Source organism: Microtus oregoni, unplaced genomic scaffold (genome assembly GCF_018167655.1).
Source record: "Microtus oregoni isolate MIOR12 unplaced genomic scaffold, Mior012 000022F_ref0000154, whole genome shotgun sequence".
In the NCBI taxonomy this organism is placed as follows: domain Eukaryota; kingdom Metazoa; phylum Chordata; class Mammalia; order Rodentia; family Cricetidae; genus Microtus; species Microtus oregoni.
This window is the reverse complement of record NW_024543081.1, coordinates 21,019,527-21,045,096: the sequence shown is the minus strand read 5'-3', so window position 1 is coordinate 21,045,096 and position 25,570 is coordinate 21,019,527. Positions and strand designations below refer to the sequence as shown.

The 25,570-nt window shown below is 41.4% G+C and overlaps 1 protein-coding gene across 1 annotated transcript in view; it reads right to left on the bottom strand.

Annotated features, from left to right (window-relative positions):
- The window catches only part of Fam135b (family with sequence similarity 135 member B), a 279,296-nt gene that overhangs the window by 171,384 nt on the left and 82,342 nt on the right, over positions 1–25,570 (bottom strand). Inside the window, exon 2 of the mRNA XM_041671944.1 lies at positions 5,140–5,235. Within this exon, the coding sequence (XP_041527878.1) occupies positions 5,140–5,216 (77 nt within the window). The 5' untranslated portion in view covers positions 5,217–5,235. The remainder of the gene's footprint in view (positions 1–5,139; positions 5,236–25,570) is intronic.

The following is a 25,570-nucleotide window of genomic DNA, read 5'->3' as shown; positions in this document are numbered from 1 at the left end:
CTGGCTACAGTGCTGGCTCACTGCATGTATTTTTTACTATAATTTTCAGCTTTCCATGGTGAGAAGGCTAGCTATTATAGGCTATAAGATATTGACTTTTTATTTTGTTTTTAATCAGCACACAAAGTTATAAATTTTATTTTGGAATTTTCACATATATTTATGCAAATATACGTCTTTCTTCTTATCCATCCTCCACTTCCCTCCCCTACCACTACCCTGTTCCTGCTTGATGTGGACTTCCTCTCGACAGCTGGTCCTCTTTCTGCTCAGTGTAACATGTGTTCCATCACAGTCTCTTACTCTCCTCCTGCTTTAACTCTTCCTCCATATGTTTGGGAGGCTCCATATGTTTTGAGTTTGTTTGTTTGTTAGCATGTGTAGGAATGTCTTGTCTACACAAATGTCTGTTAACCGAATGTATGTCTTGTGCCCACTGGGGCCAGAAGAGGGAATTGGATTCCCTGAATTTGGAATTACAGGCAGTTGTTAGCCACCATGTGGGTGCTAGGAATCAAAACTGGGTCTTCTGAAAGATTGGGCACTATTTTTTACTGAGCCATTTCTCCAGTCCACACCATATGATAATTCATGTGTTTTTATCCTTTGACAATTCATACATTTATAAAATGTACTCTGATTATTTTCACACTCTCCCTCCTCTCCTTTCTCATCTGTCTTTCACTCCTGCCAAACCTGTTCTCATCGCCAATCCTCATCCTGTTTCATGCCTTTTCTTTTGTCTTGTTTTGTTTGTTTAATGAAAGAAACAAGGACATGTGCTCAGCTATGTTCACAGCAGCATTATTTGTCATAGCCAGAAACTGGAAACAACCTAGAGGCCCCTCGACAGAAGAATGGATAAATATAGTGTGGTACATTTATACAATGGAGGACTACTCGGTGGGGGAAAAAAAATAAAAACAATGACATCTTGGAATCTGAAGGCAAATGAATGGATCTAGAAAAATCATATTGAGTGAGGTAACCTAGACCTGGAAAGAAAAATATAATATGTATTTGCTCATAAGTGATTTTTAGACATAAAACAAAGAAAAGCAAGCCTTCAGTCCCACAACCCTAGAGAACTTAGACCTAGACAACGAAAAAGACCCTAAGAGAAACATACACAGACCTACATAGGAAGGAGAAGAAAACAAGATATCCTGAGTAAATTGGGAGTGTGGGGATCATGGGAGAGGGTAAAAGAGGAGAGGGAAGGAAGGGAGGAGAGTGGAGAAATATGTATAGCTCAATAAAAAAACAAAAAACAACAACAACAAAACACGCAAAAGTTCTTTAAGCTCATAGGTGGCAGAGCATGGCTTCAAATCCCATTCTGGTTTCCAAATTCCAGGTCCCCAGTAGACTATGTCTGCCTTTTGTTAGCACAAGTCTTAGTGTTGAACGTGGGTGTGACACCTTGTGCTATTTGTTGACTATGGTAAAGATATGTTCCCCTTTGAGAATTTGCCTCAGCCAATATAGACTTTGGATAAATGCAGGTTGAGTGTTTGCTCAGAGCAAACATCATCAGAAGACATCCTGCTTCCTGGAGCTAGAAAAGCCATCCTCAAATATTAATGTGCTAGAAGCCAGTAACTCAACTAGCAGGGGCAATTCTCATGCAACCTTCTGCACTTCTGCTCTCTCCACCATCTTCCAGCTCTTACATTGTTTCTTCTCTTCTTCCTTGATATTCCCTGAGTCTTAGGAAAGGGGAATTGATATAGATATTTGATAAATAGCTAAACACTCACTGTGGCTTATTCTTTGCATCTTGAACAGGAATGAGTGCCTGCATTAACCACTACCCACTACAAAATGAAGTTTCTCTGAACGAAGTTGGGAGCAGCAGTTCTATTAATATAAATATAAATATTTCGATGGCAGTTTGACAATATGACAATTTATACAAACAATACAATATTAATAAGATGTCCCTTAGGGTCTATGGTTTTCACCCATTTTTACAGTCCAGGTATGAATCTCCTCCTGTAGACCAGGTCTGAAATTCAACCAAGAAATTGAGTAGTTACCCTCATACAATTTTGACTCTGTTGTATCATTTAGAATTTTTTGAAAGACTGGTTGGTATTGTAACATGCAGAGTCTAGCTCTGAATAAGACCAGTGATACCTATTCTTTTCTAGCAACCTGGATAGCATTTTCCAACATAATGAAAAGTAACCAATGAGGTGAGTTTCATAGTCAGCTCTAGACTGAGTTGTCTGTCTTGCAACAAAACACACAGTGTCTTTAGCATCACAACAATACCAGTTAATTATGATAGGAAAACAAGAACCGCAACAGCCTACATTGCCCATTTTCTTATTCTTTCACTTTGAAGTAGGAATGTACAGTGTGCCCATCCTTTAACTCTATCTTACCAGTTTGAAATAATTAAGACTTTGCTATTTTAGTGATAGAATGAATACTTTTCATACTTACACAAGCATGCACACCCCCCCACACACACACCTTACCTCTCGTGGTGAAGAAGAACTTGGATATGTCTACCTGCCCCCTCCATTCCTCCCACTCCATTCCTTACCCACTCCTCTCTCTCCTTTATCCTCCTCTAAACCACATCTCTATCTATAATATATATTATATATAATATATAATCCCCATATCAATCTGTTTATTTTCAGCAGGAAATGGTTGATTTTGCTCCATTGTATACTTCTGTCATGTGCCACTTTGCCACAGTTCCAAGGCATTGGAGCTCACTTATCTTGAACCAAAGCTTCCAAACATGTTAACCAAGACAAAACTTTTCTAATTTGATTTTGTAAGTTGTTTAAATGATGGAGCTCTGAATGGCAGACCCTCCTAGTGACCATATATGCAATATTCATTGAATCATTTCATCATTAAACCTTTCATTCTCTAAATCAACCACTTTTTAGCAACCATTGCTGTTATTCTTACTGACAGCAGAAATCCATCAATTTCTTTTATAGGAGGTACCCTAGGGCCTCGTCTTACCTACCAGACTTGGGATGCAGCCATCTATCTTCTATGAAGTTTTTCTGCAAGTGTGGCTCCTTTGGGATTCACACTAAAAACATTCTCAAATATTGAGCCTCAGGGATCATGCCTATCAGAAACTCTCCTAAGAAATACAAAACTCTGGTTGGCATCATGCCCAGCCCATCTACAGCTCACTGAAGGCAGCAATTCAGGGGGCTGCTATTCATTACTTTTATTTTATTGCTGATTATTTTCTTCCAAACCCATGAAGACATATTTACTATTATATATTCTCATATTTTTAATTATAAGCTCAAGACCTAATGTATATATAAATAGTGGAGCTAAATGTTAACAGTCCTAGTAACCAAGGTATGATAGCATCAAATGCTGGAGGGTTTCTGTTCAGTTCTAGTGAGTAACTAAGAGTATAGTAATAGGCTACACTGTTTGGGAACCTCTGCCTTCCCCAGGACCCACAACTCATAGGAATGCATCCCACACTTGGCATTGGGATTTTCTTTTATTATAAGAGTGGACTGAAGGTAGCGGGGATGGGAACATGAGAGATCAGGTTGTGCAGGGTATGGAGGGGGGAGTACTGAAAGAGACTACTATAAAAGAGGTGCATTTCAGTATCAGGTGAAAACCTGGTGCATGGGAATCTCCCTGAAATCTTCAAGGATGACCCCATCTAAGACCCCTAGCAATAGCAATGCATAGGATGAACTGGTTGTCTCCCGTGACCTCATTGGAGACATTTTCTTCATTGAGTCCCCTCTTCTCACAACTTTAGCTTGGGTCAACCTGACAGAAATGCAGCCAGCACAAGAACACTGCTTACCAGAACCTTAAAAAGGTCATAGAAGAGAAGAACTGGTGGATACAAGTATACATTTGGACAGAAGAAATTACTTCTCAAGTTGGGATAATATTTATAATTTGGAAAAATTACCTGATAACAATTAATTGTACATTCATTTCAAAATAATAAAGAAGGTTTTGAATAATCCCAGCATTGAGAAGTGACAAATACTTGCTGCCAAGGAGGTGACAGTTGTTCTAATTTGATTACACATGTTTAAGTATATAAATATCATCCTGTACCCCAGAGATATTCATACTTTTGGATAAAATGGGTAATAATGAGTTTGTGCGACTCCAATTCTCACATCTAGATGCCTATGATATGGCAGGGAGCCACAGGCAGAAGAACCAATGACTCCTATCCAATGGCCACAGACCTTAGAGCATGTCTTTCTGAGACTAGGCAAGCCTAGGCCAGTAGAAATGAGTGGCCCTCACAAGTTAAGTCAAGCCCACATTGTTTAACCCCAGAACGATGGTATAAGTTGAATGTTCTCGTACAAAGCCACAATGGGTTTGTTGCTGTTGCTTTTGCAAAGTGGTTGGTGTCCTAGACATCCTCTGGCTCTGTGGACGTTAGCATAGAAATCCCACTGCTAGAAGACTTGGTTTTCTCGTCAGTAATGTGGGGAAAGGGGCTTCAGCCATTGTGAATGGGTAGCACTGGTCTGTGAGCCATCACTTTATGTACATAACTGCTTATCTTTTTAATTATTGAGTAGCCCCGGAGTGAAACTTGTCATAAGGATTCATGGACATTTTGCATTTAAAATGATAAATTCAGATTACATTCTCAAAATAATGATATCAATTATATTTTTAGTTATGATTAAAAACAGTGTCCAGTTTTTAAAGATTGGTCATGAGTTTTATACCGTATGTTTGTGGGAGATAACTCCAGGAAATACTACAAATAGGATTCATTTTTACCAAAACAACACAGTCGAGCCTCACTTCCCACAACTCAAAACCAGTGAAAAGACCAACAGAGATGGGAGTTGCAGAAGAAAATGAGGGTGGACAAATAAATTAGCTTTTAGTCAATACATATTTTACTCTCAGATGAACTAATAGTTGGAATTTACCATGGTCAGGAAAATAATGAAAATTCTCCATTAATCCCAAATATCTTCTCACCTGACCCCACACACAGATACATTTGTGTATAAACACACACACACACACACACACACACACACACACACTGAGAGAGAGAGAGAGAGAGACAGAGAGAGAGAGAGAGAGAGAGAGAGACAGAGACAGAGAGAGAGAGGGGGGGGATTGAAGTGTACTCACCCTCTCTGAAAGAGATCCACATTATAGAATTTATGTAGCTCTACAGAAAACTCAACTGTTCCTTGTACTTCAGACATGATCTTTTCGGTTCATTACCTGAAAAACAAAGGAATAAATTAATTGATTAAGATGGCTTCAGCCAAACATAGCCTGGCATCAATACTAGGAACTCAGCAATGCTTAGATGGACAAGAACATGTGGCTGACAGGATCAGTAGAGCACCGTGTGTCTCCTTCATGGTGTGTTCAAAGGTTTTTCTAATAGGGGAAAAAAAAAGCAGAAACACACAGTGCCTTCCTGAATGCCATGTGGTTAGCACTTGTTATGGCTGGAACTGAGTCCTGGTCCAGGCCCTTTCATCTGCCCATGACATGGAAGCCACATACCCCCAGTTTCTCACAGGAAACCTTAGGCGACTCTGTGCTCTTTCATCAGTGGATGTGGACTGGTAACTGCATCAGGGTTGGATAACTGAGGAGAGGATGAAGTGAACATGCCCCGCTTATCATTTTGTACACACCCTGGCATGTAGCAAATTCTCAATAAACGCTAGCCAGCACTGATAATGCGTACCGATCGCTGAATATCACTTGATCACCAGTACTGAAGATATTGAGGACGCAGGTGCCTGAGGTGGCAGCAGAATGCATGGGTGCTGTGACAGGCAGAAGCTAACCTAATTTGACAGATTGATGCAAAAGCTGATAAGAATGTTGGGCAAGACACCCGGAATAAAATAAAATTACAACTGTCCACATCTGATACTGGAAGCAAACCAAGAAGAAGCCCCCAGGCAGACTGAATTTTTGAGTTTGTAAGACCAACTAGATGTGAGATAGTTGAAAGAAAAAAAAAAGGAAATCAGTAGAACACCTGTTATATTCTTAGTGTTGCATACATTATTTTACATACTATCTGGCTTTGACAACAATGACTTTATATGATAAAGACTATTATGTTATTTTTTAAGATAAAGAAAAAAGATGAAGGAAATTCTTTCTTGCACCCAAAACCAAAATATTGTATCATTTGGCAAGTCTCCTCATTATTCAAAGGCTCAGTTTGCCATAATGTGTCATGGAGACAATGTACCTGTGGCCCTGCTATTATTGGTATCTGGTATGACCTATGGGAGAAAGAGCGAAAGAGAGACAGAGAGAGAGAGAGAGAGAGAGAGAGAGAGAGAGAGAGAGAGCAGACAGACAAGATAAAAACAGAGGACACATAGTCTTTCATGACTGGCACAGGTGATGGACTTGTGGGTCTTCTATGAAGGCCTCACTCTCTTTCTCTCTTTCTGTCCTTTCTCTCCCTGGTTCAGAGCCCAATGCCCAGGGTCTTGCTGGGCCAGCTCCCAAGGATAGTAGTACACCACTCAGGATTAAATAAGCTTTCACACTGTGTCTCTGTACTGGCAAGGGCTCCCTCCCAGGAAACATTTATGAAAATGCAGAAGACTGTGTACCAAATGAGAATGCTGCATATCCTTGTAACCAAACTATATTAAACCTGAAAGAATTCTCAGAAAAAGAAAAAACCATGAAACTCCTAGGCTACACTTTATGCTGGGCAGTATGTGCTAGAATGCTGTCCAACACAATAGAATCAGCTGGTGTCAGAAGCCACCCTCTTAACACGGATCTCAAGATGTGTCCAGGAAAGGCCAGATAGCTCTTTCTATGACTCACTTATCACACGGAAAGCAGCACTGCATGCTCCCCTTTCCCTTATCACCTCGCAGGCTCAATGATCACAAACCTGCAGTTCTGGCTCAGCCATCTGATCTTTTGATTGTGGAGGCCAGGCTCTAATTACCCTGCTGTCTCTATGATCCCTGGGGCTGGATGAGTAGAGGGTAGGGGAGTGGGCAGAGAAGAAAAGGGAGAAGGAGGAGTGGGAGAGAGAATGGCAATGCCAATTGGTACATGTTAAATGAGGCAAAAGGGTTTACACGTTCGGCTTCACACAAACACTGTTAGGATTCTGGGGTCCGTGAAGACCCGGGATGCCAAAGACATTGCCTTTCCAGTTCCAGGGCTTATACACAGGTTTTCTGGGAGAATGAAACTCTATGAAATAAATATTTAGAAGAAAAATGTATTAAATATATGGATATATGGAGAATGTGATATATCATTCTCTCCATGGAAAGTGCAGGTTACCATCCTATGATCAAAAACATCTTAATAAAGTCAGAGTCCTGGAATTTGTAAACACAAACACAGGGGCCCTTCTCTTTTTAATGCCATATGATAAATTATAACTAATACATGGCACTAAGTGAAGATGCTAAGCACAAATTTTAAAATATTCATTTTTAAATGTTTACTTTGATTTTTCAAGGAACTAACTGCACAATATGGAATTCATGCTCAACAAATCAAAATTATCTCCCTTGGTCCCAACCTTCTCCCCAGATCTTTCTTTGAAAATTAATGAGGACCTTAAACTGGTGGCTTTTCAACTTGATCCTCAAACTCACAGCTTCAGTGATGAAAGCAACTTCGAGTCCTAACCGAGATCTACTGAGTGAGGATTCATTCAAAGGTTCTTCCATCCGCCCAGAATTCTGACACATACACTCATTTGAAAACCACTGGCCCGGATGCTAAGGTTGGAGCTGACAAGACCTGGGTTAACCCAGTCCATTATGAGTCACGTAATATTGAATGATGGCTGAACTTCCTGTTCCCTGGTTTCCACAAGATTTATTCAGACTATTGAGATCATTTGCCATGTAAGGCATCCTTTGTGGCTGGTAGGGATAGAGAATATTAAAGATTTAATACAGTATTGTGTGCACTGTAAAATATACACATGACATCCACTTGGCAGCTACAAGGCACACGTCCAACACAATCCTCTTCCCCTACACGCAGTATTCACCAATCACACAATGTAGGCAAATATATACATACCTACACATGGCATGATATATCCGTGATACTGACAAGATGCCCACGAACAGTATAAACACTAATTATTAAACACCCACAATGCACCCGCTCACACTCAACATACACCCATAGCAAAACACCCAAATCACTATACATATACTCACCTTGTATACCTCACAGTGTCTCTGTGATGCCTGCTGCAACCAATGCTTCCCATGACTCATGGCTGCAGACATCCTTTCGTATTTGATTCTGGCATGCTCATTTCTACAGCTACATTTCCTGGGAGCTACATCCTCAAGTACTGTGATTACAGAGCTTAAAGGAAAATGTTCCCTCAAAATACTCACAGATTGAGAAAGGGAGCTCTAGCGACCATTGTTCTTTGACTCTGGGAGCTCAAGGAGAGGGAGGGCAAATTCACAGGGGGCCCAGAATTTTTCTAAGGGACTAACCTTTGAGTTAGGGAGACTTTGTCAAGCATATATTCAGAGTAATCAATGGCAATCTCTCTTTAAAAGGAGCCAAGGATCATTAGGTCTTTGCCATCTGAGATCACTTGAAGTCAGCACGTTCGTCCTTGGCACATACTTCCACAGTATGTAAGGCCTCATGAATGCCCTGTTTCACTTACTGCCTGGTCCTGGCTTGGGTAGTATTGAAAGTCTTCACCTGTGTGGGTCTGTTTGGCCTTACACAGGAGGGTAAAAGGAGAGTGAAGGACTTGGGGATGCAACAGGGAGCTACAGAAAGGTTTAATTGATCAGGAAGAGGGCAGAAGAATACCTAGTCTCTCCAGTGCAAATCTCTCCTTGACATTTTGTCCCTGCCCATCCTATAAAAGAACCATTTAGAAACCTAAAGTTAAAAATACAGGTTTTTGGGTGAAACAGCCAGACTACCTAAACACCAGAAGAGATGGAGTAACATGCTTGGTAAGGTTTGTAGCCATTGAATCTGCTTCTGATGCATATTGGGTAAAAAAGAAAACCAGGAGCTAAAAGAGGAGCTAGAGACAAGATGAAGGCATCGATTTCCTATTTGTACAACCAAAGAAAGACAAGAAAGTGTCCACAGAATATTAAGTCTTTCTCTTTGCAGGCCCAAGCTCCTTCCTTTAGAGTTATGCACACAGTCCAGATTTGTGTACTGTTTTGTAAAAGGCGGCATCTGGGTCTCTGTGGTTGAGGGGACATGGGAGGCATGTGAATGTGCATGCATGAGCATGTGTGTGTGTGTGTGTGTAGTGTGTATGTGTGTGTGTGTGTCTGTCTGTCTTAGGTTTGCATATAAGTAACCTAGGATTTATATACCTATTTTATCATTTGATTCAACTTGTAACCCCCAGTCTTCTTCTCCATATAAACAATCTACCTCATAGGAAGGAGAAGGTTGACAAAGTATGTTCATCTAAGACTCCTCAAAACACAAAGTTTAAGTGTATATCTGATGAGTGCTTCATCTGAGCTTTCGTTTGATGTAAGTCTTCAGATATCATTGATCCCTCTTGTGCCTGTAATTTCCTTCTAGCTTTTTGTCATCACTATCCAGAGGGTATAGTCAAAGGTTTTGAAAACTGAGCAACATGGGGAGGGGGTGGAAGAATGGGTTCGCTTTTTTCCACAACTGTGGCCAGCGGCTCCCTGCTTAAGAGATAGGTCCAGGAGAATATTCTGCCCTTGGATCAGCGGCTCCCTCCTTAAGAGATAGGTCCAGGAGAATATTCTGCCCTTGGATCAGCAGCTCCCTGCTAAGAGATAGGTCCAGGAGAATATTCTGCCCTTGGATCAGCAGCTCCCTGCTAAGAGATAGGTCCAGGAGAATATTCTGCCCTTGGATCAGCGGTATCTGAAGGATTCCTAAATTATGTAAGATTGCCACTGCCTACCTAGGTATCTTGGGATCAACTGGACATTGATCTTTTATCCATCAAGCATGGTTTTCACTTGTCACCACATTCAGTTCCTCAAATCCAACCCCTTCTCTGCATTTCCATAGTGCTGCATTGGGAATGTGGTCACCTTCCTCTTCCATGCATTAGCCATGTCTCCTGGGTACCAGCATCTGCTCCAGCCCAAGCTCCTGTTAGGAAACCCTCATATTCTCACCACAGTACTGGACTTTCTAGAATATAAAACAATTTACAGAACCATGCAGTTGCTTCTCCTTGCCCTCAGTGTAACACAAGAGATATTTTAAAGCTATGCATTTCTTATTCTTAAGATGGTGGTTTCTACCCTCACTCCCTTGTTGAGTCTGATTCTTTAATCTCCCTTCCTCAGCTCTATAATGTGAGGTTTTCTGAGGATCCCATATTTGTATGGGTTCTGGGAAAGAGACCCCAGCCCAGAAGGGTGGTCCTCATAAATAATGATGGTCAAACATTCAAGGGTTTCAGCCACTGCCACCAGATTGCATTAAATTGGCCAAAGACATTGTTGTTTTTATTTTTCTTCAACATAGTTTGCAAGACTTCAAAGCTCTGTCATGTAATCCACTCCAAAACAACTAGATTGCTTTAGCTTAGAGGTTGTGGGGCCCCTAGAGAAGAGATGTCCGTGTTCGTTAAATGTTCAAGATTATTTGAACATTTACAATATGAGTAAAATGTCTAATTAGTGATTTATATTTCAATGATGTTTTAAAATGCCCTCAGTTACCTTCTTGGTTAATCTGACTTAAAAATAAATACGTATAGTTTTTTTAAGTATTATAATTCCAGCACCTTAATATATACCACCTGAGGAAAACTTCTTTAACGGGCATGCTTTCCATTAAAGTATGGTTTTTAATCCAAAATTTCAGTATTTAATTTGTGCAGCCTTTGATACTTTAAACTAACGCAAAGAGTATGTTGACCTTTACATACATTTACTTTGTCAAAAGGGCGCACGGCATTAGTGTGCTAAAAAAGACAGTGCCTGGGAAAAGAGAGGTGGGCAAACATCTCTCATCCTTCATAGAAGGTTGAGAACACGGGAGGTCACTCAAGGACAACATAGCAATGCAATGGAGAGCCACAGACTCGGACTCAGAACACTGTGTCAGCACAATCTGACTTCACTCAGCCACAAGATAAATGACACCTGCTTCTGTGCTCCGTGCAGAGATGGACCCAGAATCTGAAAATTCTGCACTTCTGAGCATCCTGTACCAACCAGCACACCATGGAGAAAATGTTCCCTGACGTCTCTACCTGCACTCTGTGAAAAGACTGTTCTGAGCAATCCTTGCTGCATTTCATGCAGAGATGGTAACAAGCAACCCGTGTCTCCACTCCATACAGAATGGGTTGCAGGCATCCACCGCTGAAACCTATGCTCTTCTATCTCCTCAGGAGAATTACTCCGAGCGGTCCCCCTAATGAAATGCACTATCACAACTTGCCAGATGCCGTGGCTGCTGTGAAAGAATTTGCTCCATGCCCAGAAAAATGATCTCATGAAGAATGAAAATGACCAACAAGGTTTGTTGAAGAGACGGAATTTTCTTCAGCATGCACTTTTGCCTTCTTCTAAAAAGATCAGGTGTCTGTAGATGTGTGAAGTTATGTTCAGATCTTCAATTCTATGCTATTGATCAATATGTCTGTTTTAATGCCAGTTTCATAATGTTTTTATGACTATAGCTCTGTAATACAACTTTAAATCTGGAGAGGTGATATCTCCAACAATTCTTTTATTATTCAAGTTTGCCTTGATTATCATGGTTTTGAGCCTCCATGTTCACATCTGGATTATAGGTCTACATTGCTCTTTTAGGAAAATTTTTAGGGTTATCCACAAGCAAACATTACTTGCCCACTGTTGAGAGGCAGATTATATTCAACATACTGAAGGGATGCTCTCGAACTGAGGAAGATACAGATAAAGAATGACTGATCAGAGGTCCCTAGGCCATCAGAAAACCCAGACCAGAGATTAAATCAAGTCACAGAAGTATCTAGAAACAGATACCATGACATGGGAATGAAGAGAGAAATGTAGTAGGCATTTTAGTGTTGACGCTTGTGACCTAAAAAAAACAGCTTACCTTTCTTAATCAGTCATTACAGCACTGAAGTCATTACAGCCCTTAGGAGGAGACTGATTTGGAAGCAAGACCCAAGGGGTAGAGGCACCTCTTTGTGACTCGGTTTCTTCCATTACAAGCTGTTTTGTAGCTTGCTGTATAACAAACAGTGGATAAGTGTAAGGAGAAAAACCTGAAATAGTTTTGCGCATGAGAGAAATCATTTGTTTCCACCAATCTGCAGCTGGCAGGCTTCCTCAGGACTTCCCGGACGTCAGGTGCCAAAGAAGTCAGGACCTGGGACTCAGAAGCCCCTCTATTGAGCACATTCAGTTGTGGACTAAGGACCTGTATGCTTAAAGACTTTGCGCCATTTGGCACAGAAATCAAAATGTGCTATACATACATACATACATATGTACATACATACATATGTATGTATACTAGAACCAATTCAAATCGGAGGATCCAAGTTTGTGTTTCCTAGGGTTTCGTGGACCCTCATCTTGCACAGTATTTTAAATTGCAGTACAAAGATACGCATAATTTTACAGTTTGGTCATAAGATAGTGGTTCATAAGCAGAAGCTAAAGCTTTGAAGAAGCAAAGCTAAGGAAGCCCTGGTCAGAGTTGTCACACCCACAGATCTGGGCACAGAACTCAGCTCCTGTGAGATACTCCAGAGACAGGCACTTCTTCATTCTGTAGTAGGTACACCCTTATGACTCTTGATAACCACTACAACATGTGTACACAGAGGCATCTAAGTCTGTGGGTGCACACATACCCAAAGTTTCCCATGAGTGGGCCCCAACAGAGAATGTGGGTTCATAGGAATCGCAGTGGCTCCAAGTTTGCCAAATCTGACTATTCTATTCTCACCTCACAGGTTACCTCAATCACACTTTAGACCTCCCATCTTTCTTCATCCAAAATCCTACAAGCATATGTATGCGAAATATTATTTAGCTTTATGGTTTAATTTTTAAAAATTATTACTAATACATTTTTCAACAAAAGCATATAATAGCTGCTTAGTAAATAATATATAATGATAGTATTCAGTGAATTAACAATAATTGAGTATACATTATGTAATAATATTTGAGCATAACTAAAGATGAGCTTCAACTTCCAAAGTAATACACTACATGGATGTATGAAGCCCCAGGAGTACTGGTCAGAGGTGAGATCCTCAGAAAAGGTCTTAGTATTGTGTGGTATTCAAAGACTAGGACCCTGCCCCAGGAGAGGCATGCTGAGAGTCCAGGTCACAGCCAGGGAAGCTGGGTTTGACTTGACTTCACATCTCCCTGAGTCTTAGAAAAGACAGAAGTTTCTTCCCTCTTTCCTGAGGAAACCCAGGTCAGTGAGGTGGTAAGACCCACATTCATTAGGGTTGATGAGGTGGGGTGTCTGCAAGCAATGATAGAAATGACCCACACCAGAGATAAAAGGTGACAGACACACCCGCTGGAAGGCACAGATTTGCAGTCTACAGCAGAATATCAGCAGCTGCTGTCTGCCCCAGAAGCTAAAGAGGGGACTCCTGCTTTAGGATCGAGCCTTGAGTCGACGTCCTCTAGGCTTCCTGACAGCTTTGATAGTCTATGAATATCACACCATCTAATTTTAAGTTTCTGCATTCATTAATGGCTATAAATGTTTCAGAAGCATTTCCTTTGCATAACTGCAGCGCACCCAATTCAAGTTGAATCACGGGAAGACGTCAGCGGGCCTAGGATCAGTGCTTCTTCGTTTAACCCTTTGAATTCACCTGCACTACCCAGGCACTGAGGAAGTTAGTGGCCCCCAGGCTCACACTTCTACTTATCCTTATACACAAATGCAAGCACTGTGTTCAGCATTCTTCAGAAATCCTGTCTCTTGATTTCCAAACCAGAGTCTCAGCATTCTTTGTGAACAAAGTTTTCAGATTCATGATTTCATTTAACCACAGAATGAACTAAAAAAGATCAAGAAAACATAACAGCGCCCAGTCTCACCAACAGGAACTGTGGCAAGTGAAGTGAGCTACACTGGGTACTCAGGACATTAGAGATTTTAGAAAAGTCAGAAAAAGGAGAACTCAGCTCCTTTATTAGCTAGTGGTGGCTTAAGAGGTTGGCACACAGGCATGTGAGAGGAAAGCCATGACTGGAACTTTAATAGCCGGGTCTTCAGAGTGTGGTGGTACATAGGGCTCCACAGAAAGACCCACTGTGCCACTGGCCCAGCCCCGCACCAGTACGCATCTATTCCAAGAAACACATGAAGTCTTAGAAAAACCAGGAACTTTTGTCATGTTCGTTCATGACCTCAGAGTCAACCTGCAAAAATTCCTCAACATTCTACACTTGAGCACTTTGTGTCCTCAAGATATCACTGTGTTTTTGCCCAAGCTGCCATCGACAGCAAGGTAAGGCTAACTTTCACCTCCCTACTTGATAGGCTATCTATCCCTGCAAACCCTATCCAACTCCCCAGAATGTCTGTGCACCACCCTCTCCAACACAAGTTTCTTCCTATCCTATACTGTGAAGGCACATGTACATGGAAGCATAGACCAGTTACAAGAGGACTTCTACCAAATTTACCAGGAATCATGGGAGATAGAGTAGTATTAGGGGAGGGCAAGAGAAGGAATGGATAACAAGGCAAATGCTCTTCTGAATGAATGAGCCAGTGGACTCTTCTTGGTGATTCCATATAGATTATCCCAGGTCACGTTGAACCCGCTTTCATGACTTGAGAGAGATTCAATCTTGGGCTTATTTTGTCCTGTGTATATGTCTATGAGTAGCAGGGAAGTACATGCTATGTGCCTGGGAGGGTCTCATAGCAGCCTGCCTAGCGGAAGGACCCAGGGGCTCCTGGTGTGTGCACTGCAGACGGGCTCACACTTATTGAATCAACAGTAGAGGACCTGACCACAAGAAAGCAGGACACCGGCTTCCCCGACGAGGTGAGGCAAAGCTGACATTTCAGTTGAGCTCTGCTTGTGCCCTGGATTTAATGGTTTGCAATCTCATTTCATTTAGCATCTGTCATTAGCCTTGTAAGAGCACTGTGACTCAGCCTGCATCACTTCATTCCCACGCTGACCACCCACGAGATCCTTGGGCCTTCATTCCAGCCTTCTCACATACTTCCAGGCAGATTCTACTCAAGAGAGAGAGAGTCAAAGGATGGAAATCATTTACAGGTGATGCCTGGGGATGTATTCTGGACTTTTCTGGGATCCAAACAGATTCCAAAAAGGATTAGTCTTCCACGGACTCACTGGAGATGGTGTCAAATGTGCATCAGGCATTCTGCTTCAGGGACACAAACTCCATTTGTCTAAGTGTCCAGGCCTCCCCTGAAGCTTCAGTTGTTGGCTCGCCAGGTATCAAAGCTGAATGAATTTGGACAAATCCAAACCCAACTCCCTCTGCTTTCAAAAGGAAAACTGGGGCAGCTGTTGGTTTGGAGAACTGCTTGGTCCAGAGGGGGTGACGGTGTGTTGCCAAACTGCCATGACCACAACTCCCAGCTCTTTACTAGTTGTTGGGTATGCGTAGGCTGGTTTGCTTCTCAGTTTTCTCCTCTGTGTTTGGTGGCTGATAACCCTCTCTAGTCAGAACTGTGAGAAAAGCCAAATAACTTCCCTCCATAGTACACATTTTGGCATCTCACAGACAGAAAACACTTGAGGTAGTCATCATTGTTAACATTGTATTTGTGACAAAAGACAACACTTAAAAAGAGTGACATAGAAAAGTAATGATCCTCTCAATCTGGGTTAGAAATATTGGCCGCTTAGAGTACAGGGAGGGGTTTTATTTTATTCTTTAAATTTTTAAATTATCTTAATTTACTTGTAAGTATATTTTGCCTTAATATATGCTTGTGTACCACATGTGTGCCTGATGCCTACGGAGGTCAGAAGAGGGAGTCAGATCTCCTGAAACTGAAGTTACAGGTGGTTGAGAACCACTATGTGGGTACTGGGCACTGAACCTAGGCGGTCAAGAAGAACAGCAAGAGTCCTTGACCCTGGAGCCAACTCTCCATCGCGTTTTCATTAACAGTGACTCTTCCGAAATCCTATCTACACCATGATCTTGGCAGGAATTTACCCTGGGATCATAGAGAGACCCATAGAAGAATGGGGAAGAGAAAGAGAGAGAGAGAGAGAGAGAGAGAGAGAGAGAGAATGGGCATCAGTTTTTACTGGACACATCCATCGTGTAAGGGAATGTGTAATGTGCCATGTCACAAGCTGAACCAAGTTAGGTATCTCCTTTAACCCCAACCACAAATGACCATGTCTGTACTGTGCTCTCACCCACACTTCTTAATGCCAGAGAAGGTGGCAGCCTCTTTCAGCTCCAGAATGAATGGTTCTTTAGATGGAGACTCAGAATCCTGGGGGAAAGATATATTCATTACCCACTCTGTTTCTTGAACTCCTCACTCACAGTCTTTAAAGGAAGTCAGGCTTTGGTTCAAATCCCAGCTCCAAAATGCATTTTTTTTTCTGGTGTGCCACTTACTACTTTTTACTCAGTTTCCCCCATCTGTAAAAATCATGCACATCCAACATGAAGAAGAAGATCCAGGAGACATTCATGAAGCCTGAACACTCCAGTTTACTTAACCAGTGTCTCCTGCCTGGTCAGAATGCCAAGGCGCTGCACAGAATGAGTTGTGTAGACACAGTCTCAGTCCTTACCCAGAGAAGCCTCACAGCAGCTGTGGGATGGAACAGTAGGATCCTAACATTCCATCTGCATTTTCTCCAAAGGTTACGTTATTTAGCTATATTCCTTATTTCTATAAATAAGTATTATGTTATTACAATAATGGCTAAAAGGGGAGCAGAGGCAAGAGTTTTTCAAACACTGTAATCTCTAGAACTGGAGAGATGGCTTATTAGTTAAAAGCACTGGCTAACCTTACAAAGTCCGGTCTTTCAAAGGGCGCAGAATACTATGCTGCCTAGTTATAAGGGGACTATCAATGGAAGCTTAAGAAAATTGAAGATCAGTATGAAGATTTATAGACTTTAGGTCAGAACTTAAGGTAGCTACAGGACTGGAAGTACCTTCTCTGCTTCAAGGCAAGTCATTAAGGACTTCTTACTCCCTTGGTCATGAAGTTCTAGACCCTTACCTTGGCCAGTACGGTCCACAGGCTCTCCTCCTAGCTCTACTGGAGATAATTTCTTCCTAGAAAGATGAGCCTGTTCTCAGGCTCCTTACTAGTCAGGAACTGTGCCTGTATGGATGTACCTGAGGCTTTGAACTGAACCTTTCTTGTGCCACTGAGGCTTTCTCCAAGGTGGTTCTCAGTTGTTTTCTGGTCTTTATCCAAGGCCTTTTCTCCAAAATTTCTGTCTGCTCCTCTGGTATATCATCTTGATTTATTGTTTTGGGGAATAATTATCATTCTATAGAATTAACTATTTGCTTGGTTTCTATGTCCTGCCGAAAAATTACATTCCTGGAAAAGAGCAATCCTTGCTCTTGAGATGCTGTGTTTCCAGTGGAGAGCATAAGGTTCAGGACAGACACTGTATTTCATAAATGTTAAAAGCGCAAAAGGGAGAATGGACTGAGTCCTAAAAAGCAAAGCAAAACAAACCAACAAAAAAAAAAAAAAAACTCCAGAGAACTCAGATGCTAAGAAGGGCCATGTTCTGAGCTCCCAAGGTCCAGCTGAAAGAGGAATGAGTGAGAAGATGAGCAAGGAGGTCAAGATCCTGAGTGATTCACCCAGAGAGTCTGCCTGAGCTAATGGGAGCTCACCAACTCCAACTGGACTGGGAATGAACGAGCATGGGATCAAACTAGTCCCTCTGAATGTGCTTGACAGTTGGGGCAGACTGAGGGGCCAATGACAATGGCACTGGGATTTGTCTGTACTGCATGTACTGGCTTTTTGGGATCCTATTCTCTTTGGATATATACATTGTTCAACATGGATATAGTAGGGAGGGTCTTGGACTTGCCACAGGGAGGGTGCCTTGTCCTCTCTTAGGATTGAAAGGGGAGGGGTGGGAGGGTGTGGGGAGGAAGTGGCAGGAGGGGAGGGAGTGGGAATTTGGATTGGTATTTTTTTAAGTACTAAAACAATAAAAGAAAAAAATTAAAAATAAGAAAAGAAAGAAGGGCCAGCCAATCCCCTTAATACTGCATACTTCAAATTTTATTTCAGTACAGCTTTAAAATGCAACCTAACAAGTGATCAGAAACACGTTCCTGCTTTGGGGGAAGGATATCTAAGTGGAGGTGGGCAGCCAGAGCTACTCCAAATGATCCAGCTAGTAACTGACGTCATGGCTCTCATTGGCATGTCCTAAGCCAGGGGAGAATGAAGATAATGAATATTCCATAAAACAGCGGTCAAAAGTGTGTAGGGTCCTTGAGATAAGAGCAGAGTTCAGAGGGAAAGAAAATATAAGGTAGGTAGGGAAAAAAAACTACCAACTTTAAAGATCTTGGTAGCTTCCTTCAGCTGTGAATCAGAATGAACTTAAAGTTGGAAACTTCATACTGATTTAGCTATTAATCATTATAAAATGATAACAATAAACCTATTTTTGGCATGAATTTATCGTGAACTTATGCTTTTTACTTTTTAAAAACAATCTTCAATATATGTCCCCACAAAGGCTCTGTAGACCTCTTCTCTGGGCACGAAGAGATGATGACTCTACTCAATCATTCAGCAAGTATTCACATTGACTAAAAGCCCATGTTGTATCAGCAACTAACGTCAGGATAAGAGATGTAAGGGAGACAACCAGGCCCCAGAAGAGGGAGGTACTAACTATATGAGATGACCAGCATACAGTAGAATGAATGAAAGGTATAAGGGAAGAGAAATATTCAGGGATCCTGTCTCAAGATTGCAAAAGTAGCCCAGTCATTTCATTATCTGTTAAGTGGTTGACAGGATCACATCTCTGTATTTTGGCTAAGAATAAGAGAAGAGGTTCAGGTCGTGAAGACTGTGCTTTAAGACTTATTCCAATGCAGAACATACAACAATCTCATCCTCCACATAACCTAACACACAACAGAAATAAGAAACCAAAACTTGAGATTTCTGCTAAAGATTCCAGGTCTTGGCAGCTAACCAGATGCTATTGGGAAGGTGTCCACTTCTCAGGGCTCCTTCTGCACAATCATCCCAGGGTAAGTCCTTCCAACTCAGCTTTTCACTTAGCCTGTATCTGCTCCTGAGAGGATGGTGCTGTTTTCAGAGATAGTAACTGGGGCTCAGGGAGGCAATGTACACCCAGAAACAGTACCAGAAAGAAATCGCTAAAGTTGTAAACCACTATCTCCCAAAGCCCAACCATCTTCCCCAGATCCCCTGATCCTAAACAACACACACAAATACTCCCTGATTTTCTGTGTTCTCCACTTGTAAGTCAGAGGATCTTTTGATATGAAAATTAAATCCTAGAATTTCCTAGCTAGAAAATCTCGTTTGCTTCCTATCACACTTTAAATGAATTTGAAGTCCTCTAAAGAGGAAACACAGATGGCTACCACATCCCTGAAAAGAGTCCCAACATCTTTAGTCATTAGATAGATGCCAACTCAAACCAAAGTGAATGACACCAATTTACAAAGGGCCAAAGAGCTCAACAGAAACCTCAGCAAAGAAGACACACTGAAGAAAAGACAAAGAGAAGAACAGATCTTCCATCAAGTGTGTCATCAAGGAAATGCAAAGCAAGACAAAGACACACCACTCACTGCACACCCACCACAATGACCCGAAGTCACAACACCAAAGCACCAAATGCTAGAGAAGAGGTAGAGAGAGATACAGGAACTCTCATTCATCCCTGATAGAAACACAAATAGTTAGGTCACTTTGGAAAAGGGGTTGTGGTTTTATACAAAAATAACCATATTCTTATCACAAGATCCAGCAATTATTTTCCTTGGTAGATACACAAAGGTCAAGAACTACTATCCTCAAAAAACCTGCATGCATATAGCTCAAGCACAGTGATCATAATTATGCAAAATTGGAAGCAAACGAGATATCCTTCAGTCAGTTGAAAGCTAAATGAACATTCATGAATCCATATCGTGGGATGGTAGATAAAGCTAAAGAGAAATGGACTCACATCCCATGAAAGCTTGTGGGAAAACCTTACATGTCTAGTAGCATGGGTTTATACTGTATGACTGTGGCTATGGCATTCTGTAAAAGTTGAAATTGTAGAATTTGAAAAAAACAAAAAACGTTAGTAGTGGTGATGGGTTTTGAGATAGCAAGCCATGAACAGATGGAGTATAGCAGATTTTTTAGGGGAGTATGACACCAGTATAGACAGGTGTCAATATATACCCCAAATCATTCAGTGTACAGAATCAAAGATGAACCCTAATGTAGACCCTGAACTTTATATTATAATGACAATAAACACCTACAATTTAAACACTTTGTACCAATATGTGGGCATTATTGATGGCGAAGTAAATTATAGAAGTGTGGAGTTAAATAGGAAATAGAAAAATCTCTATCCCTTCCACTACATTTTTATATATGAATGTAACACTCTTCCTTGAAAGAGCCTGTCAACATACATACATAAAAATGATACAGTAACATGATTTTGCACTCACTCAGGATAGCTATGTACTTTTGAAAATTTGAAAAATACAAATTTCTAACAAGATAGTAGAAAACCTAGGTCCCTTGCCCATTGATTGTGGAAGTGTAAAATGAGGCTATCAATGTGCAAAGCAGTTTGAAAGCTTCAGTGACATAAACAAGAACTGCTGTGTGACCCAGCAATTCCAAGCCTGGTATTTACTGGAGAGAAATGAAAACAGTGGATCAAATAAAACTTCATGTGTGACAGTTCACAAAACTGTTATACACAATAGACAAAGGAGGAAAGAAACTAAGGTTCATCAACTGATGAATCACCAGAACAGACATGGCAGGTATATACACACAAGAGAATATCATTTTCCTTTGTTCCTCTAATCTCATAATTGTTTACTGCTTGAGAATTTTGAATTTCATACATATATAATGTGTTCTGATTAAATCTACCCCATCTCCTTCCCCTTCAATTCCTTCCACATCTTTCCCACCACCTTCCCAATTTCATGTCATCCCTTTTTTTCAAACCCATGTAGTCCACTTTATGCTGCATGTATCAGGGTCATCTACTGGAGCTTGGGTAGCCTCTCAGGGACAACTCTGCAGAAAACTGACTCTCCCTCTCCCAGCAACCATGAGTTGTCAAAAGCTCCTAAGCTAGGGGTGGGACTTCATTAGTACCTGCCTCTTCCATGTTTGGACTTTGTCTGGCTTGACCTTAAGGAGACCTTGGTCAGGAAACCATGGTTGCACGGTGTTTTGTCTTAGTTAGGATTTCTAGTGTTGTGATGAAATGGCACAATCAAAAGCAACTTGGCAAAGACAAGGTTGATTTTGTCCTGAGGTTATCAGTCCATCATCCAGGGAAGTCAGGACAGGAACACAAAGTAGGAACTGAAGCAGAGGCCATGAGGAGTCCTGCTTATTGCCTTCCTCCCTGTGGTTCACTCAGTCTACTTCTTATAGTTCCCAAGACCATCAACCTAGAGATAGTACTGCCCACAGAGAGCTGGGCATTCTCACACCAACCATCAGTTAAGAAAATTAAACACAGTATGCCTCACAGGCCAGTCTGGTGGGGACATTTTCTCAACTGAAGCACCCTCTTCCTGAGTGATTCCAGCTTGTGTCAAATTGACATACAACTGACCATTACATTTTTCTTGACTTTATGTGCAGAATATTAACTACAGAAAGCACGGAGTTTTAAAATATAGATGAACCTTAAAACATGATTCTAAATTAAAGAAACCATACACAATTGTTCAATATGCTTTCTGATTCCATTCCTAAGATATATGCAGACAGAGACAATCTGCACAGAAAGGAAGTACAGTAGAATTTATAGTCTGGGGAACATTCAGGGCATTGACGACCAATGAACAGGACATCTCTTTCAGAGGTCTTGGAAGTTTCTTAGAACTAGAAAGTGGTGGTTACTGCGATGATTATGAAAATACCCGAAACTATCGAACTACGTGACTTTGTCACATTTATATTTCCACTCTTAAAGAAAACAAAAATAAGTCCTTCCTCCTGTCCTACTTTGTAATTTCTCTTCTTGGACAAGTCAACACTAACCTTTGGGGCACTCATCCAGCAGCTGCCCGGATGAACATGTATTTTATTCACTGCCCATGTCACCTATGTGAGTAGCCATTCATTCCTTTCCCTGACACAGGTGTACACGGCTAGACTGACCCTTAGTTCACTTGTTTAACCAGTGAAGTTGCAAGACCTAACAAAAAACAATCGAATAATGCAAATTTGGGAATACATTAGAAGCAAAATATATTCAAATGTGGATAGGTATGGTTCATTTTATCTATCCACTCATCATAACTTTATTCCAAGAGCAGAGAGTAGGTGCAGAAATAAGTATTTATGGAAAATTCCGTGGATAAACAACAGCTAGCAATATTCTAGTACTCACTAATGAGTGACCAGTCATTTAGTAAACATTCCTGCGTGGTTCTACACTCTTCTGCCATGTACAGAGACCATGAAGGAGAACGCAGAAGAAGGTAGGGAAGGAGCATATCTCAGTGATGGGTTCTTTTCCTTTTTCCTTCTTCCCTTCCAAGTTATTGAGAAGGAGACATACAGGGTAGGAGTGTAGGGACATCAGCAGAGCACTCCCATATCTAAGAGCAATCCTACTCCCAAGCTGTGTGGTCTACCTGCTCACCAGCCCCTCTCTTCTTGCAGCTTAAGAACCCAAGGCTCATTCTTTCTAGAATGGACTCTTACGTCTTATCTTTAACCCTAATGGATTGGTGAAATGTCAGATTATCTCACCACTACTGAGAGCATCATTGTCTATGTGTAGCATGATTCTTAGCGTACATGGGAAGACTTTGGAGCCTCCAGGACAAGTCTCCCTCAGTCTTCTCCAGCACCATTCCTCCTATATCCCCTCCACGTCTCAGCTTCTGGCTACCTGCCAGCTCACAAAGATCCTGCTGGTCCCAGCTCACTGAAACCACTTTATAACCCAGATCCAACTCCTACTTTCCCAGCTCTGCATACAGTATAAACTGCTTGGATCTAACATCTCCATCACAAGAAAAGATCCTACATTTTCTTCAAGATGAATTCTTTGACCAGCTAGCTGTTCCTTAAGACTAAGCAGGTGAATTGGTAGGATTAATTTTTTAACTATTTCAGGACTGCCAATCATCAGTTTAGTTGTTCCCATTGCAAGTAAAGAACGCACTATCTGACATATACGGGGAACTTTCATCTGAACAGACCAAGTCTAATGTCTGTTAAAAAAAATAATAATAATATCTGAATAATAATAATTATTATTCTGTTTTTCAAGGCAGCAGATTTATATTCTGTTTTGTATTTTATCTATAGTTGACATTCTGTTTTATATTATTATTTTGTGTTACAAGGCAGCAGGTATTACCATCATTCCATTTTACTGATCTATAAAAGTGGAGCAGTTTGCTTGAAGGTCATACACTAAATCAGAAGAAAAGCTAGATTGGAGCCTTTTGTGCAGTGACGCCTCATCTGAATAGAAACATTTTCCTATGAAAGGAGGAGGAAATGAGAGCCAGGAAATAAGCAAAATCCACGAATACTGGAAGCAGAAACTGACAAGCTTCCTTCCCAAGGTTATGGAAACAGTAAACGGCTTCTAGGGCAAGGATGAATTCTCTGACCAGCCCAGTGTCCTGGAGGAGACTCCGTGGCCTGCAAGGATCTCTGAGGATGCAGCTTTCTTGGGGCATCACTAATGCTGAGGTGGGTTTTTCGGTGATGCGGTTGCCTGTGAGTTGCCCAAGCTCCTGTAAGGAACACCGATCAACTTATTGCTTCTCTGGACTCAACACTGGTTACTACTTTTGTTGGATCCCCATCTGGGTTAAATAGACATTTGTTCCAAGTTTCCCAGAAAAATTGTCTCACAAAACACAGAGCCAGGACAGCCTCACTATGACCTTGGCTCCCCACTAAGCCAGGAGACATATCCAAGTTAGCACTATAACACCATGCCTTCACACTAACATCTATCCAGGAGGGGCACCGCTGAAATCTAACATTAAATCCTTAATTGAATAAAACATGCAAAGAAAACACCTTGCACGGTGAATGTCACACATTTATTTAAATAAGTCTTGGAACTTAACCATCTCATTTGAATAAGAATTGCCTTTGCAGACCTGCTCATCAGTCTCCTGGCCCCTAGCCCAGAAGCCCCTCCCATGAGGTTAAGCTACCTCCTCCTCTTGCTTCTCCAGGCCTGCATTAAGGAACTCTGCAGGCCAGAAGCATAAGTGGCACTTTGCTACCTGTGAAGATATTAACTAATTAGGGTAATTCACACTAAAGTGAGAATGAAGAAAATAACTAAACAGGAAGAAAAAAGGGGGCAATTAGAGCAGTTGTGAATAAATTGTATGCACCCAATACCTTGGCCTTCTTTCTAAGCCATGAGGTGAGCACTCCCAAACAGACGCCTGCTTCCCTCTCCTTCCCTGAAGTTTTCCTGTATATCAGAAAGCCTTGCTTCTCCTCTGGGGTATTTGTCGTGAATAAATAACATTTTAGAAAGAGACCCAAGTATAAATTCTCTCCACTTCTCATTTTGTGTCCTTGGATAAGTAACCAAGGTTTCATGAGCATCTAAATCCTCATCTGAGAACTATAGCAAATAGCAACTCTTTGGGTTTAGATGGATATGTCAGAGTCCCAGAGAGGATAAAGGACAGTGAGCATCAGAGGTTCACACTGGCCATGATGTCCCAGAACGCACTGCTACTGACCACAGGAAATAGACCTCAACTCAGACTTGTCCAGGAAAGCAGCAGTTCTGGAAGCCAGGACTCCCACGTTGCATAAGAGAAAGCAGTCACATCAGGACGTTATCTTGAAATATTAAAAGAAACGGGGATGAACACACAGTCAATCAAGGTCAATTATTTTATAGATACTATTAGACACTTGCTTCCTGCCTCTTGACCTCTGCCCCTACCCTTTTACACTGCCCTTTCTTTTAAAGGTAGCCCCTGACTGGCCCAGGGGCTTGTTGCCAGTATATTGAGCTAATGCTTCCCCTTCCTCCTGGTAGCTTTAGCCTATATGAAAAATACATCCTAAATCTAAGAGTGATTTACCTAATGAGAAGGCAGTTACATTAATTATATTTAATGTCACCACTTACACAATCAATTTGCCTACACAGCCCTGCCATTATCTCTGCTCTCGAGCCCCTTTCACAGCGTGTGCATCTCTGAGAAATTTCCCCAAAATAGAAGGAACACAACTCAGAGATACACCTGCTTGGGGAGCCCAGAGGTCTTCTCCTATGTTGCATTTCAAATGTGCTCATCTCTGAGCCAATACAGAATAACAGAAAGTCAAAAGAACTCTGGCGAAGGGGGAAAGT